Consider the following 15003-nt stretch of genomic DNA (forward strand, 5'->3'; position numbering starts at 1 on the left):
CCTCCTTATCGGCTGCTGGTGGAGCCGCCATTTTTGTTGTTAACCCTGGTCCGGATCGGGCTGGGAGGAGGAGCGGTGGCGCGAGCAGGCGAGGCCAGAGTGAGTGTGGAAGGAGCGCAGGGCCGGTTCGCGGCGTTTCGCCCTAGTCACCGCCTTTAAAAGCGGCGAGTGTACGTGTGCGGGCTCTCCGCCGGTTTGTTTGGTGGGTCTCGCGGGGAGGGGCGCTGCGGGGGGGGGGGGGGGGGCGTTTTCTTCCTTTCCCTCGAGATGTTTCATGTCGCCGTCTCTCTTCCTGTTTTTCAGCTGTCACGACCGGAGGGGGGACTCGCAGCCTTACCAGGTACCAGGCGAGGCCGGGTTGGAGGGGTGGATGCGGGGACGGAGGGGGAAGGGAGGAAGGACCTAGTACTCGAGCGCAGGCTTCAGATGTCGCTACAGGCCTTTCGGTGCAACAATCCTAAACTAGCAGTGCTGGTCCCCTTAAAATGCTCTGTGTGAGTCCATTAGCGCTCCCCAGAAAGGTTTAGTGACTTAATTTTGACAGCAGAGTGGAGGAAGTTGAGTTTTTTAAGGAAAAAGTCATTCTCAGCCATAAAAGGACTTGACTCGATTATTTGGGCGTGAAAGAATCGATGGGGTCAGGTGATAGGTTTCTATATTATATTTTATTGGGAAGTAAAAGTTAACGTTACTAAAAGTTAAGATACTAAAATTAGATGAAAGCTCTGGGAAGAAACAACTAATTGATATGCAACTCTTAAGTGTGTTGCAAACCACTATCCCTTCTCAATTTAGTTACTTTTGGGCAAATGGTTGCCTTACTAAGTGAGAGATGGTGCTTCTGGCTCTGTAGGAATTAAGGTCTTTGGATGCTTGGATAACTTACTGTAATGTTGATGATTCTAGTTATGTAGGTCCCTTTTTGTTTTTGCAGTTGCTGCATGTAAAGTTTTAAAAAATTACACAGGTGGCGCCTGTTTTCGGGGGGGGGGGAATGATTTCTTAAGGTTGTTAACTATCAGATAGCGCCAGAAGTCAATATTTTTACATCTAATCACTGCAATCATAAGAGAGTAGGTTTCTAAGCTGAAAGTTCTGTAACTGGTTGGCATGAGTTAAAGCTCAAGTTAAAAACCCTACGTTCCCTGATGTGTAAACCATTGTTCATTACATTCGGATATCAAAGATTGAACCCAATTGAAACTGCCCCTCTAAACATAATTAACTACACATTGTATCGTGGTTGTTTTAAATATGTGTTAGGATAAAATTTAAGCATTATTGTGAAGACTCCATTAAATTTCATTATGTTATCTTATACTTTGATTTCCCACACCTGTCAGAGTAGGTAAGGTAGGTTTGAAATGCTTTTTTTTGAGTCAGAATTGGAGAAACTGATGCTTTCTTTTTTCGGTAGGTTTTCAGAAACATGTATAAGCTCATTTTACTTGTGTCTTTGCATCAGCTGTAGAGCAGAAATAGATTACAGTAGAACTCAATTCCTGTTTTTCTTCAGATTAAGTTTATTCAGAAAAATTTGTAGAGGAATAATGTACTGAGGTGTTTGATTTCACAAATGTACAAGATACTTTATGGACTAGAGTTTGTTTTTTTTTAACATACAGTATTATGATTTGTCTGAGGAGCCTTGTAGTAAGTTAGGCATTTATATAGGTCTTGTCTGAATAACAGTCATAGTTGAAGTGGAAATTTTAATTTTACTGATACAAATTCATAAAACTTAATGAAGTTAAAACACCAAATTTTACGATAAAATGAATTTAGGAAGTTACGTTTAAAGTTTAAATTTTTTCTCTCTTTTTTTTGGGGGGGTGATGTTTTACAGGCACTTAAGTATTCATCGAAGAGTCACCCTAGTAGCGGTGATCACAGACATGAAAAAATGCGAGACACCGCAGATCCTTCACCACCAAATAAAATGTTGCGGAGATCTGACAGTCCTGAGAACAAATACAGTGACAGCACAGGTCACAGTAAGGCCAAAAATGTGCATATTCACAGAGTTAGAGAGAGGGATGGTGGTGAGTAGCTTTTTGTTGCAACTTACACATATATTTATTTTTTAACAATTCTGCTATGTAAAATAATAGGTGGCAATAATAACCATATGGCCGTGTTATGTTGTGAAAATTTTTAATTTCTGTCAATTTATTTGATTCTTGAAAAAGTTACTATAGAAATAAGATGCTGACTCAAGCATCTAAAAATGGACTCCCAACAGGGTATCCCATAAGAGAATGCACTTGTGAATATAGTCTACCAAGGGCTTTATTCATGGTGAGAGAATTCCAGGGCATTTTCCCAAAAAGGATTTTCATCTCTCCAAGTAAAGATTTTATTTTATTTGGCTTAATTAATTTTGAGGTGCTTTTTGCTGCTTGACTATTTTTTACGGGCCTCAAATGTGTTCTCTAATGATAAATTATGAATTTAAAACAGTAGGTGTTTGGAGACAGTTCACTGGTTTAAAAAAAAATTTGTGATTCTGAAAATTTATTTTGGCTTTTTGTTGTAAACATTTAAAATACTGTTTTCCATTATTTTCCTGGATCTTACTAATGTATTTTCTAAATTGTGTTCATTCAGGCATTCAACTTTTTAAAAATTAGCCTCATTTCTTTTGGTACCTTTCAGTTATTACCTTGCCTCCAACTCTCTAAGGTAGGATGTTGAGAAAAAATAAAATAAACTCAGTAACTATTTTCAGACTTAATTTTCCCAAATTCACCAAATATCAGATACTGTGTCTAGAGCATGCATTGAAGAACAAACCAATTTCACTAAGATTAAGACATCTATTTTTTTCCCCACTGTAAGATCTTATATCACTTTATACAAAATACGGTTGAGATAAATATATAATATTGATCGTGCTTTTATAAGCTTCTAAAGAAACTCACTAGAGTACCATGTGGCTTTCTGCCTCTGATCATCAAATAACTTCTCAATACTTTGCTCACTTTTAAAAAATACTCTGTATCTTCTGATTCTCTCTCTCCTTTTTTTTGGGGGGGGGCCTCCTAGAATAGAAATCAGTTTTACTCAGTGTGATCAAATACTGAGAAACAGTAGTCTTCTCTGTATATAATTACTGGGTTGACGAAATTAGTAGGAGATTTCTTTGAGATGGAATAGAAAGTATAGTTGTCTGTTCAATATAGCTATAGCTTTGTGCTACTTATGTAGATAAACCATATTTTTGTTTGCAAGTAACAGAAGGTAGGTTTGGTTATTAAAATATTACAAATTCTTTGATGGTAAAATTACCTAAACTATTAGTATTTCAGTTTTGTGGGTAAATTCTCCATTGTGTTTTGTATAGTCTGAGATGGTACTATTATCAATTACTCTTCTATAGCGGTTTTCATTTCAAATTTTAGTTCTTGGCATGTACTATTTGTACTGTACTGTGCTTTATGTTTAAAATTTGCTAATTGTGACAAAATATGATGTGATACCTCATCTCCTTACAGATAAATATCTTAGGTTCTCTTAGTGATCATGACCTGGTTAATGTATCATGTGTCCTCAAATTCAGGAAAAAATCGGTTTGGGTGCTCTAGGGAACTTGATGTACATTTATGATGAATTGTGCCTGGTAAATTCTTTTACAGGTGAAATAATCCCAAGAACATTCTGTTGCCTATTTATTCAATAACCATGGGGCATCCACTGTGTGCCAACAATGGGGTGGTACTCCTGGAAGTAAAGATAAGATGTGATCCTGCCTTTGAAGCTATTAAAGGCTTTGACTTTCAAGAGTTAGTGGTGTAGATAACTTCTTCTTGACTTCTAGGTTTTCTTCATTTTGACTTTTAATTTTACTTCTGTGTGAACTCCAGATACTTCTTGTTGGAATTTAGTTTCCTTTTTATTTGCATTTGCTTGTTGATGTTTCCTTAGCTCCATTTGTAAGAAACTTCTCTCTTATTTTTCTGATCTAGTCATTGGCAGAGTTAGGCCTCACCTTCTAACTTGCTTTTTAGCCACTTGTCTGTCTTACTGTGGAGTCTGTTAATTAATACTGTAACTCCACTCCTATTAGTACAATCCCTACTAGTCCTCGTTGCCAAATTCCTTTACACTTTGTAGGAATAATGACTACCATAAAATAGGAGATCTCCATTCTGGAGTTCAGAGTGCATCTTTGATGTAAATTTTGTCTTTTGAAGATATAAAAGTGGTGATTCTTCCCTCATTTAATACTGAGATATTTAGTCATTGTACTTTGACTTCAGGTTTTTTTTTAATTGCCAGCGTGTTTGAATCTAAGTTTTAAAAGTGCATGTGCATAATTTTTATTATAGGTATTTGTATTTTGTTAGGTTTTTATCTTTAAAAATATGAATTCAAATGTATATAAATATTCATATATATAAAGTCAAAGACATTATCCAAAGTCAAATGCAAGTGAGTTGGATTATCTGTGCTCTCAGCATGTATAAGTAACAATGTGAGAACAGGTTACTATTTTGTTTTTTGAACTAATTCGAAATTTGTTATTTTTTTAATTTTAGGAGCTTTAAAAAATCTGATGATGTTAGTGAATATTTAATAACGTAAGAACCTATGTGCTATGATTTGTAACTTGTATTTTACAAAGCAAGTTAAACAAATGTAGAACTTGTAAGATGTGTTGTTTTTCAGTAATTACTAGATTTCTTTCATGGCACCTTAAATTTCCTTGAACAGTGATAATTTAGAAGTGATGCACGAAAAGGACTTTAAGGTACACAGTAAAAAGGAAGCGGAGATGGAGGGTTGTCACTACTAGAAATCTTTAAAGACTTACTGCAACATAGTATGCAGTTAAAAGATTTAGAGATTTTATCCCTTAGGATTTATTAAAGGGAATGTATTAGATTATCTGTTGTAAATTAAGGGGAAATGAGTTTTTATGTATTTTGTGATTTATCTGCAAATGATTCAGTCTTTTGTTTAAAGATAACCAAAAGTAAGAATCTTAAGGCACAATTATTAGATTTGTTTTCTTATAGCTGAAACAGGTTTTTAAAGGTGCAGCTGACATCAATCCTCAGAAGAGGGAACATACAATACAGGTGGAATTTGTCCCTTTATTGGATTATAAAACTTTTTCCATTTGATTTAAATACATGTTTGTTTTGGAGGACTAGCTCTAATTTTATCAAGTAACTTTAAGAATGATGATAGACAAAAAAATATATAGAAAAACAGAATGATTATAGTATAAATGAGTTTGGGAATGAAGGGTATCTTCACAGCAAGACTATAAAGCTGTTCCACAAAACATCAGCCTCTTGAGGCTTGTTTCATTTTTCTCATCTTCCCTCTCAGCGTTAATGGTAACAAACTTAAAAGACATATTTGAATACTTGTTGGAAACATCTTTTTAGGAGAGTTAGTTTAGCTCAATTGGTTAATTGAAAAATACTCACTTGGGGGACGTTAGTGAATTTGCATTGCTTTTAGTTAGCATTCAGATCTTTTGAGTCAAAGGAAAATTGCATTTGGTGGTTTGGTTAACCATTATTTCTAAAAATTTAAAAGTTTTTAGTGCCCAGTGAAGTTTTTATCTCGTTCTGTCAGCCATATCTGGAGAAATTTGTAAATATATTTTCATCCAATTTTCAAAAAAGATTACCATAAGTGTCTTGTTCAGTGGGACTATTGGGAGTAATTGGTGTTCTTACAGCTTTTTAAGTATAATTTAGTAATGTTTGAATCTTTTCACGTTGGACAGTAGGCTGTGGTACTTGTACAATGTGGTCTTATGGTTGTCTATTCTGATAACTGGGTTTTGAATAAAATGAAATCTGCTCTGCATTTGTAATGTTAGAGCGTGCTGTGAAAATGAAGTCTCACCCTGACTGGTGTGGTTCAGTGGACTGAGCACCAATGTGCGAATCACAAGGTTGCTGGTTCAATTCCCAGTCAGCATTCGCATGCCTGGGTTGCAGGCCAGGTCCACAGTTGAGCGTGTGTGAGAGGCAACCATCAATACATCGATGTTTCTCTCCCTCTCTTTCTCCCTCCCTTCCCCGCTCTCTAAAAATAAAGAAAAGTGTCATTTGATCCTCATTTTAATGTTAGAAGGTAGATAGAACACATAATATCCCTGCTTTACAGTTTTACAAGTAATGGAAAATTTACCCAAATAGTGACAGTTGAGTCAGTCCCCTCTGGTAAATTGCAAATGCTGTCAGAGGTGAAATATTAGGGTTATTTGGTGGGTGTTTACTATAGCATTAGTTTAAAGGTGATTTTGCTTGGATCCTGTTTAATGCTTTCACCCGACTTCCTCCAGTGGTTACATTTTACCTAATTACAGTACATATGGAAGCCAGGGCATTGACATTGATTTATCCATTGTATGTGTGTAGTTGTAGACTAAGTTATCATGTGTCAAGATTTTACTTTTAGTTTTAATGTGGAAACTTGCCAAAATTTTTGCTAGAAAGAAGCCATTAAGCTCTCACATTTCAAGATGTGTTTTCAAAGCAACTTGGAAATTTTATACAGACTCTAAAATTTACTAAAATTTGGGTTTTAATACTATTGACAAATGTTAAATATTTTTCTGTCTAAAGATAAGAGGTAAATACTACATATTTTTATTGATTGATGCTTTATAGGGAGATAGTAAACTAGGCAGATATGTTTGCATCAGATTTCCATAGATTAGTTGAAAAAGAAAGAGCACAGGAAACAGGTATTCCATTTCAAGAGAAACAGAATGATTGGCACATTAGCAGTATTAATATTTTGCTCTTAATTTTAGAAAAATATACTTTTAATATTTGTGCATGCATTTGAGCATGTATGTCATTTATCTTTGTTTTGTTAATGATTTTATCCCCATGTATCACTTTGCCTAGAATAGTATCTGACAGCTTGTAATAGTCCAGTATGTGAGTAGACAAAAGAATATTGGGATTGTCATGATTTAGGGGAAATTACTGCAGTTTTCTGGAACACTGGTTCTCATATTTGACCATTTTTATACTATCACCTGGAGATCTTACTAAAATTCATATTCTAGTTCAGGAGTTCTAAGTTGGGGCCCAGGGCTCTGTCTTTTTTTAAACAAGATCCCAAATGGTGCCTACGTTGCTGGCTGCATGTGAGTAGCAAGGTTCAGTGGAAGGATAATCATGTGTGGTTTTCTAGTAGCAGTATTGAAGTAAAAGTGAAGTGAAGTGAATTTGAGTATATTTCAAATAACAATACATCTAAAATATTCAACATGTATTTGATATTTAAAAAATAAGTTTATGGTCCTTTTGTTCTGCAAGGTCTTTGAAATCCAGTATTTTACACTTAAATTACTTTTTAATTCATACTGACCACATTTCATGTGCCTACTTGCCACATGTGTAGTCAGTGGCTACTGAATTGGACAGCATAGTTCTGAAGAATGCAATCACCTTGTTGTTCTGTCTAGCATTACACATATTCCTGTCTTTCTAAAGAAAAAATTTTATATGCCTTATTTTTGAAATACCATGTTTATGTAAGGCAAGGGTGGAGTTAATAGGTTCTTAAACTGTAGGCATACTTTGGGCATTTGCTGGAGGGCCTTGCCTTTGATTTTTCTTTTCTTTTTTTTTAAGCAACATCTGGAAAGTATAATAAAACGAGGTATGCTTGTACATAGTGCTTCTCGTACTACAATTTGTCCTGTTAGTACACATTTATTATAGAAAAAGTAGGAAATGGCAGAGAGGGGGAAAAACAATTTTCCCTCAAATACTGTGATTTTGGAGTTAAATCAGTAGTTTTCATAGAGCACATTCTTAGACCATAAAATATCAGGAGGATTGTATAAATAGCCTGCCTAGGATTTTTATTGAAATGCTTTCATATTGTATCATTCCTTTTTTATTTTTATTTTTTTGTAGCTTGTACTTACTTGCATAGTGGACAGACACTCGGTGTTCAGAATATCAGTTTGAAAGTACTCATCAGCTATTAAGTACTTTTTGTAGAATATTATTGGGTTAGCCAAAAAGTCCATTTAGTTTTTTCCTAAAATAAAAGGCACATTTTTCATTTTCACCACTAACTAATGATTTGGATAGTTTGAATATGTCGTCTATCTCCCGCTATTGGCTTCTAAGAAGTGAGTAGAGGATGGGGTGCTGCTAAGCATCTTCCAATGCATAAGGCAGCCCCACAGCGAAGACTTTTTTGGCCAGAATGTCCATAGTACCAAGAAACTTCGCAAACCATTTTTGACATGTTTGATCAGTCACAGCAACTTCTCCATACACTGCACAAATCTTTTTTTGCATTTCTGTTGAGTTTTTACCTTTCTTGAAATAAAGTATAGTACACCAAAAATGTTGTGTATCTTCTTCTACCTTCAATATTAAAATGGCTGCACAGAATTCACCAATTTTGTTGAGTTTTTTATAAATGCACACTGATAGCACAGCTGTAACAATACAGTGTAAAAAAATTGTTTTGAATGAAGTTAGACAACTAAATACTACTAGAGCCATTGTACAGAAAAAACAAAATGAACTTTTTGGCCAACCCAATAATACCTTACCTTACCTCTTAGGTGTAGCTGATTGCTGAAACCATCTTTCAGTTAGTATTGTGTTTAAATTCAGGCTCTGGTTACTTGTGGCTAGGTGACCTCAGACATTTATCTGAGTTTGTGTGTCCACTCCCCCAAGATTGTTGTGGGGTTAAATGAAATTGTGTATGTAAAAGACTTACAAAGCGTTTAGCTAAGTGCCTGGACTGTGACACAGCAAATTATTAGGTTTACTCTTATTTCTGTGATTACTGAAGAGCTAGTGTCAGATCAGCAGTTCTAGGTTTCAAGCCCCTGCTTCCTTTTTCCTGTAGAGTTAGGAAGGAAAATACCGGTTAGTTGGGCAAGTGAAAGCTACATGAAAGGGATCCAGGGCGAGTCTAACTTAGTACCTGCTCTTACTAGGACTTGACAGTACAGGGATTTTTAGGATAGGTGTAGGGGTTCAAAAAACAAAGCACACGTTTAGCTTAATTTCCTGAAATTTGGCAGCTTATTAGAATCACCTGAGATTCTATTAAAGCTACAAGTGCCCAACTTTATCTTACTACCTTGAATCAGAACAGTGGGTGATGGAGACTAGAAAACTGAACTTTTAAATAAACACTAGTTTAATTTAGATATTTCTAAACTGCAGATCTATGGAGAATACACACAGAAGGAGGAACTCTGAATTGGACATTAAGGAAAGGAAGTTAAATTAAGCATTAAATAGCTAACTTACCGCATTTTTCGGACTATAAGACGCACCCCCCCAAATTTGGGGTGTTGCGTCTTATAGTCCGAATGTCGCTTACCTGGCCGGGGGGGGGGTGTGGCAACGGTAGAGCAGGTGTTCCCCCCCCCCATTTCCCTCTAAAACCTAGGTGCGTCTTATAGTCTGAAAAATACAGTAGTATTTTGTGGTATGGACATCCAGAGTAGGTAGGACATGCCAGACAGTAGAGAAGGTCCTAAGCGTATTAGTAACTGGACAGGTCAATAAGATATATTGGGGTAGTATCTGGAGCCATTGCTATTGATAAAAAGTCTTTGGCACTCCATATTCTCCCCTACCTCACCCTGCACCCCCAGTCCCTGTGCCATCAGGCTATCCTGAAACAGTTAAGTGGTGAACTTCATTTAGCTTTTTGTCTGTCTGAGAAATAGCTTTCACCTGAATTGTTATACTCAGACTGACATCAGATGTTAGCAAACAGTTTTCTTGAAATGATTATTAGGAGCAATTGCATTTTAAAAGAAATTTGTGATTAGTGTGGTTGATATATTTAGACAGTACTAATCTTTTGGTTTAATCTTTGATTACCTCTGAATTGTGTGACAGTACATCATAGTAGCATGTCAAATATTGGCATCTTCCGAAAAGTTCTGACCTATACTGTACTCACAGGAGTAGTCCTTTCCATTAGCCAAAAAGCAATACTAGTAAAATAGGTTATTTTGGAATATTTTGGCTTGGATGAGGAGAGGATCACAACTAAGTGTTTTGCATTTATCATTTGAATTATGATGGAAAATTTTGTGGACTCTTCCAAATTCATAAAGGTGTGCTGATTGATCATGAAAACAATTCGTTGTAATAGGGAAAGGCTAGGGAAGTTGGAACACAGTATAATGGGCTGTTAGAAGCGCTTTTCTTGACTTCCTGCAGCCTTTGCTGTGATGATTTGGTCAAGTTTCTGTTCCTGCTACCTTAATGGTTTTTTATCAGGGTTTTAAAGCATTTGTGTTTACTATTGTATGCGTAGATACATAAGTCTCATTTATCATGGGGCCTTTAAATTATAAAGAATTTTAAGGGTTAAGTCATAAGACTGTAAACTAACCTTAATTTTATGTTTGTGTAATTAGGTTCTGTCCCTGTTGCTTTTCATTCTTCATACCCTATCCTTTGATTTTTGGTCCCACGTGTTTTTTTTGTCTTGGGGTTTTTTTTTTTTTTTTTGTTACTAGACATGTTTCATGTGATGGTCCATAGGTAGCTTCCTAAAAATCTATTTCTAGCTTGAGTATTTCCTGTCCTTGTAATACTTGGGAAGTTATCCTTAACTTTTTTCTTTTCTCCCTGTGTTTATGGGCAATTCTAGACCTCATTGCTCTTAACTATTGTAGTATCCTTTTAATAGATCTGTTGTCTCATTCTTTGTGCATTACTGAGTTTCAGGCTACAAATTTAAACATTCTTTCCTTCATTAACCCTTATATCCTTAATTGTATAGGTCTTATGTTCTAGTGACAAAGTAATTGTTCAGATACTATATGAATTTTCCTCTGTATTTCCTGGTGTACTTAATCTGGGAAATTTTCCTATTTCATGTACATAGAAGACACTGAAATGAAAACACTATTATACTCAAGCTGGAAAGGGAGCATCTCAGAATAGATTTCTGCTAGTAATAGCTTGAAAATTTGAATAATTTAAAATCCCTGAGTCACCATTGCCAAGAAGTCTCAACAACTCTACTCATCTACTTTCTTCTCTCCTATACTACAGTCATGTAAAACCACTTAGCCAATCTTAGAGCATCAAATGCTGTTGTCACTTTGTTTTTTCACAGCCAAAACTGTCACTTCCCCACTTCTACTCTATCTTTTTTTGGGGGGGGATCTATTAATCTTTTAAGATCCACTTTATTGTGTGAAGCCTGCCTTGAGCCTATTTCTGTCACACCTCTTTTACAGTGAATTGTGACTCTTTACTTAGGTGTTTTGGCTGCTGTACTATAAGCTCTTTGAAGACAGGCTGTTTTAGTTTTTATTGTATCAGGGCCTGTCATAAATGCAGGTGTTCCATAATGCTAAATTAATGTCTTATATGCCATTTGACATACCTCTTACATGTGAGAAACAGGTAAGTGGTCTCCTTCAGAGAACTAATTGGTTTCAATTGAAAATTGATTATTTATTATTGTAGAATTCTAAATTGGTTGCACTGAAGTTGCTTTTGTACTGTTTATGAAGGAAGCAAATAATTCAGACCTTCAAGAAACTATATATACTTCTAATTATAAACTTTAAAAAAGTACCTAATTGGTATATTAATTCCAACACATTAAAAATCCCTTAAGTGGCCATGCTTGTTACACTAGTATTAGTTACTTTATTATAACCCTATAAAGTGTTACGTGTAATTTGAAAAATAACCTTTTAAACTCTACAGTCATTTTTACTAATTTTGACTGCTCCTTTTCTACATCGTTTCTCAAATTCTCTTAAATCCATGTTTCACTAATTAGATTTTATAGTTTTACTTTCTATAGAATATTAGAATAATGAGTTGGATTTTTGGATTTAATTTTTTTGGAGTCTGTTTTCTAAATATAATTCTGTATTTGAATAGCCTATCTGGTTTCTCAAGCTTATTGAAATTAAGAATTTTCCTATAATTATTTTTAACTAATGATTCATTGTATTGATTTTATTCCTTAAAAAATGACTGAGATGTTATGTTAACTGAAGATCATTTCATATCAGGGGCAAAAAAGAATGCAATGATAACCACATATGTTATAGCTCTTGAATGTGTGCATTTTGATAGTAAAACTGTTACTTTTTTTTTAGGGTTTAAAATGACAGTTTATTAGTGAGGCAGTGAGACATAGGAGTGGCCACTCCACAGAGAGTGTAGCCAAAACTGACTTTAAAAGTAAAGTCATTGAAAGAATATATAGACTTGTTTCAATCCAGCAGTGGCTTACAGCAAAACCTTTTGGGATTCAGTTCACATCCTGTTGAAAATTCAAAAGCCACGGTAACAGAATTTTTTTTTTAATCCTCACTCAAGAATATGTTTGTTGATTCTAGACAGAGGGGAGAGGGAAACATCAATGTGACAGAGAAATACCGATCTATTGCCTTTTGTATGTGCAGGGCTCCATGACCCAGAATTTAACTTGCAACCTTTTTTGGTGTGTGGGAGGATGCTGCAACCAACTAAACCACCCACCCAGCCAGGATGTAACAGAGCATTTTTAATTTCTCTTTAATCCCATTTTGTTTTTGCTCTGAAACAGTGTTAACCAGTTTTTCTTCTACCTTATTTACCAGTGTTTTCATTGAATTATTCATTGTTTTTAATAGTCAAACCCATCTTCAATTTAAAAATTAGCTTAAGATATTTGAGTAAACATAGGCTTATGGCTCTGAGAGAGCCTATAATTAAAGAGAGTAAATGTTTTGAGGATTGATGACATTGCATACTGCTTAAGGTGAATACTTTGAAAGTTCTTGCCGACTTTTTCATATGAATATTCTAATGTTTACTTTTTGAAAATCATTACATTTTCACCTTTCCAATTTTGTCTGGGTTTATTCTTTAGGACATGAATGGTTTTTAAAAAGCTATCTTCTGGCTTTAAAAAAGGACCAAATTATTTCTGTAGAAAAGTTGGAATGATATGTTATGGGTTTTTTCCTATATCTAGTTTTAGAGTTGGTTAAATTGGGTAGAGAAGTTCAGGTTTATTGATTAGAATGATACTTAAATTTTAGTTTGTTAGCCCTGTCTCTTCTTTATATGTGTGATAACATGCCTTGGGTCAGCTCCGACTTTTGATGACCCTATGAGTGATATCCACAGTGTCCTATTCTCATCAGCCCTACTCAACACCTGTGGACTCACGCCAATGACTTCTTTTATGGAGTCAATCCATCCTATATTTGGTCTTCCTCCTTTTCTACTGCCTTCTGTGTTTCCTAGTATTGTTGTCTTTTCCAAAGAACCCTGCTTGCTGATGGCGTGCCTGAAATAGGGCAACTTCAGTTTTCTCATATTTATTTACAGTGATGCTTCAGGCTTAAATTAATTGCTCCAGGACCCACTTGTTCATCTTGCTGGCGGTCCAGAGTACTCATAGAGCTCTCCTCCAGCATCATATTTGAAATCTATTTTTTTCTTATCAGCCTTCTTCACTTGGGCATCTGTACATAGTAATTGGAAATATGAGGGTGTGAATGACCTTATCCTTGGTCTCTAATAACACGTCTTTGCTCTTAGTGATCTTTCCTAATTTCTTCCTTTGCTGCCCTTTTGAGTCTCAGTCTTCTCTTCATTTTTTGGCTGCAGTCTCCATTGGAATTAATGAGTGAACCAAGGTAAGCAAAATCTTATTGTAATAATTTTGATATCTTCATTGTCTGTGTTAAAGTTGTTTATTATGCCTTCTGTAGTGATGATTTTTGTCTTCTTGATGTTCATATGCAATCCTGCTGTGGTGCTTTCTTTTTTCAGTTTCATCAGAAGTCATTTCAAATCACTGTTACTTTCCACCAGTAAGATGATATCACCGCATATCTTAAATTACTGCTAGTCCACCAGTTTTTACTTCTCTTTCCTCTGAACTTTACCTATAATAGGTTCTGTGTACAGATTAAACAAGTAGGAAGAGAAAATACACCCTTGTCTGACACCTTTGCCTATAGAAAACCATTTTGTCTCCATATTCTGTGACAGTGACTTCCTGTCTGCAATACAAGTTATATACATCAAGTGCTAAGACACACCCATTTCTTTCAGAGCAACTCATAACTTTTCATGATTCATGCAAAGGCTTACTGCAGTCTGTAAAGCAGACTAACCTTGTGAAAGTCTTTGGAGCATTCCATTATCTCTCTAATCTTTCAGTGTCACTTAGATTGGTACCAATGGAGAAAGTCAGAAGCATATGGAAGGCTTCTGATTTGTTTTTTGCAGTGTTACTTTAGAAGTCCCTTACTGGTTGTTTTCTGGGTTTTTAATAAACATGTCAGAGATAATATTAATGAACTACTACCACCTAAAATTTAAAACATAAAAAAAAATTGTTGGGTTATAAAGCCAGAACTCTTTGTATATTGACTGCATTCTGATTGTAAGAAAGTTTGTTTCTATTTGGATTTGAATATATGAATCTTTCAATATGGCATCCTGCTAGAGATTGTTGTTAACTTGATAATAGGAATTAAGATGAAAAAATGTAAGGTGGAAAGAGCACCAGTCTTGGCATTTCAATGTCATAGTTTTTGTTTTGCTGGTTACTAGCTTTTTGACTGTTGGCAAGTCATATAACTTATTAACTTATTGGCTGCTGCTTTTTTTTTTTTCTTTCCCATTTTTTTCAACAAGGTTGAATTGATAATTTCCCAGTTTCAAATAAATGGCTTGAGAGATGTGCAGGAAAACCTGATTTTTGAGCTTTAATTTATGCTTTCATATATATGCTGTGTGTCTTGCCATTTCATGGTCCCTAAACTCTTCCTGCCAAAAGTATAATAGGGTATGCTTGGCTTCTTGGATTTGTGTGGGAACCTCTAGAATATTTCCCACCAGTGTTCATTTAGCATTTTTTTTTATCTATATAGAGAAGAGTGGAACAGCATAATAGTTTTCTCTATCTGTTAATTTAAATGGAGAAACAATGAAAATTTTCAAGACAGAAGTCCTCAAGTTTTTACTGCATTTACTGTATATTCTGTAAAAA

The 15003-nt window shown here is 35.2% G+C and overlaps 1 protein-coding gene across 9 annotated transcripts in view; it reads left to right on the forward strand.

Moving 5' to 3' along the window:
• Nucleotides 1–15003, forward strand: part of WAC (WW domain containing adaptor with coiled-coil) — a 91567-nt gene that overhangs the window by 877 nt on the left and 75687 nt on the right. For 3 of the 9 annotated variants that reach the window (XM_024573797.3, XM_053923414.2, XM_053923417.2), the window contains exons 2-3: nucleotides 304–340; nucleotides 1847–2042. In XM_024573797.3, coding sequence (XP_024429565.1) covers nucleotides 1904–2042 — 139 coding nt within the window. In that variant the 5' untranslated portion in view covers nucleotides 304–340; nucleotides 1847–1903. The other 6 variants (XM_053923415.2, XM_053923413.2, XM_053923416.2 and 3 more) reach the window with 4 other exon arrangements.

Source organism: Desmodus rotundus, chromosome 4 (assembly GCF_022682495.2).
Source record: "Desmodus rotundus isolate HL8 chromosome 4, HLdesRot8A.1, whole genome shotgun sequence".
NCBI lineage: Eukaryota > Metazoa > Chordata > Mammalia > Chiroptera > Phyllostomidae > Desmodus > Desmodus rotundus.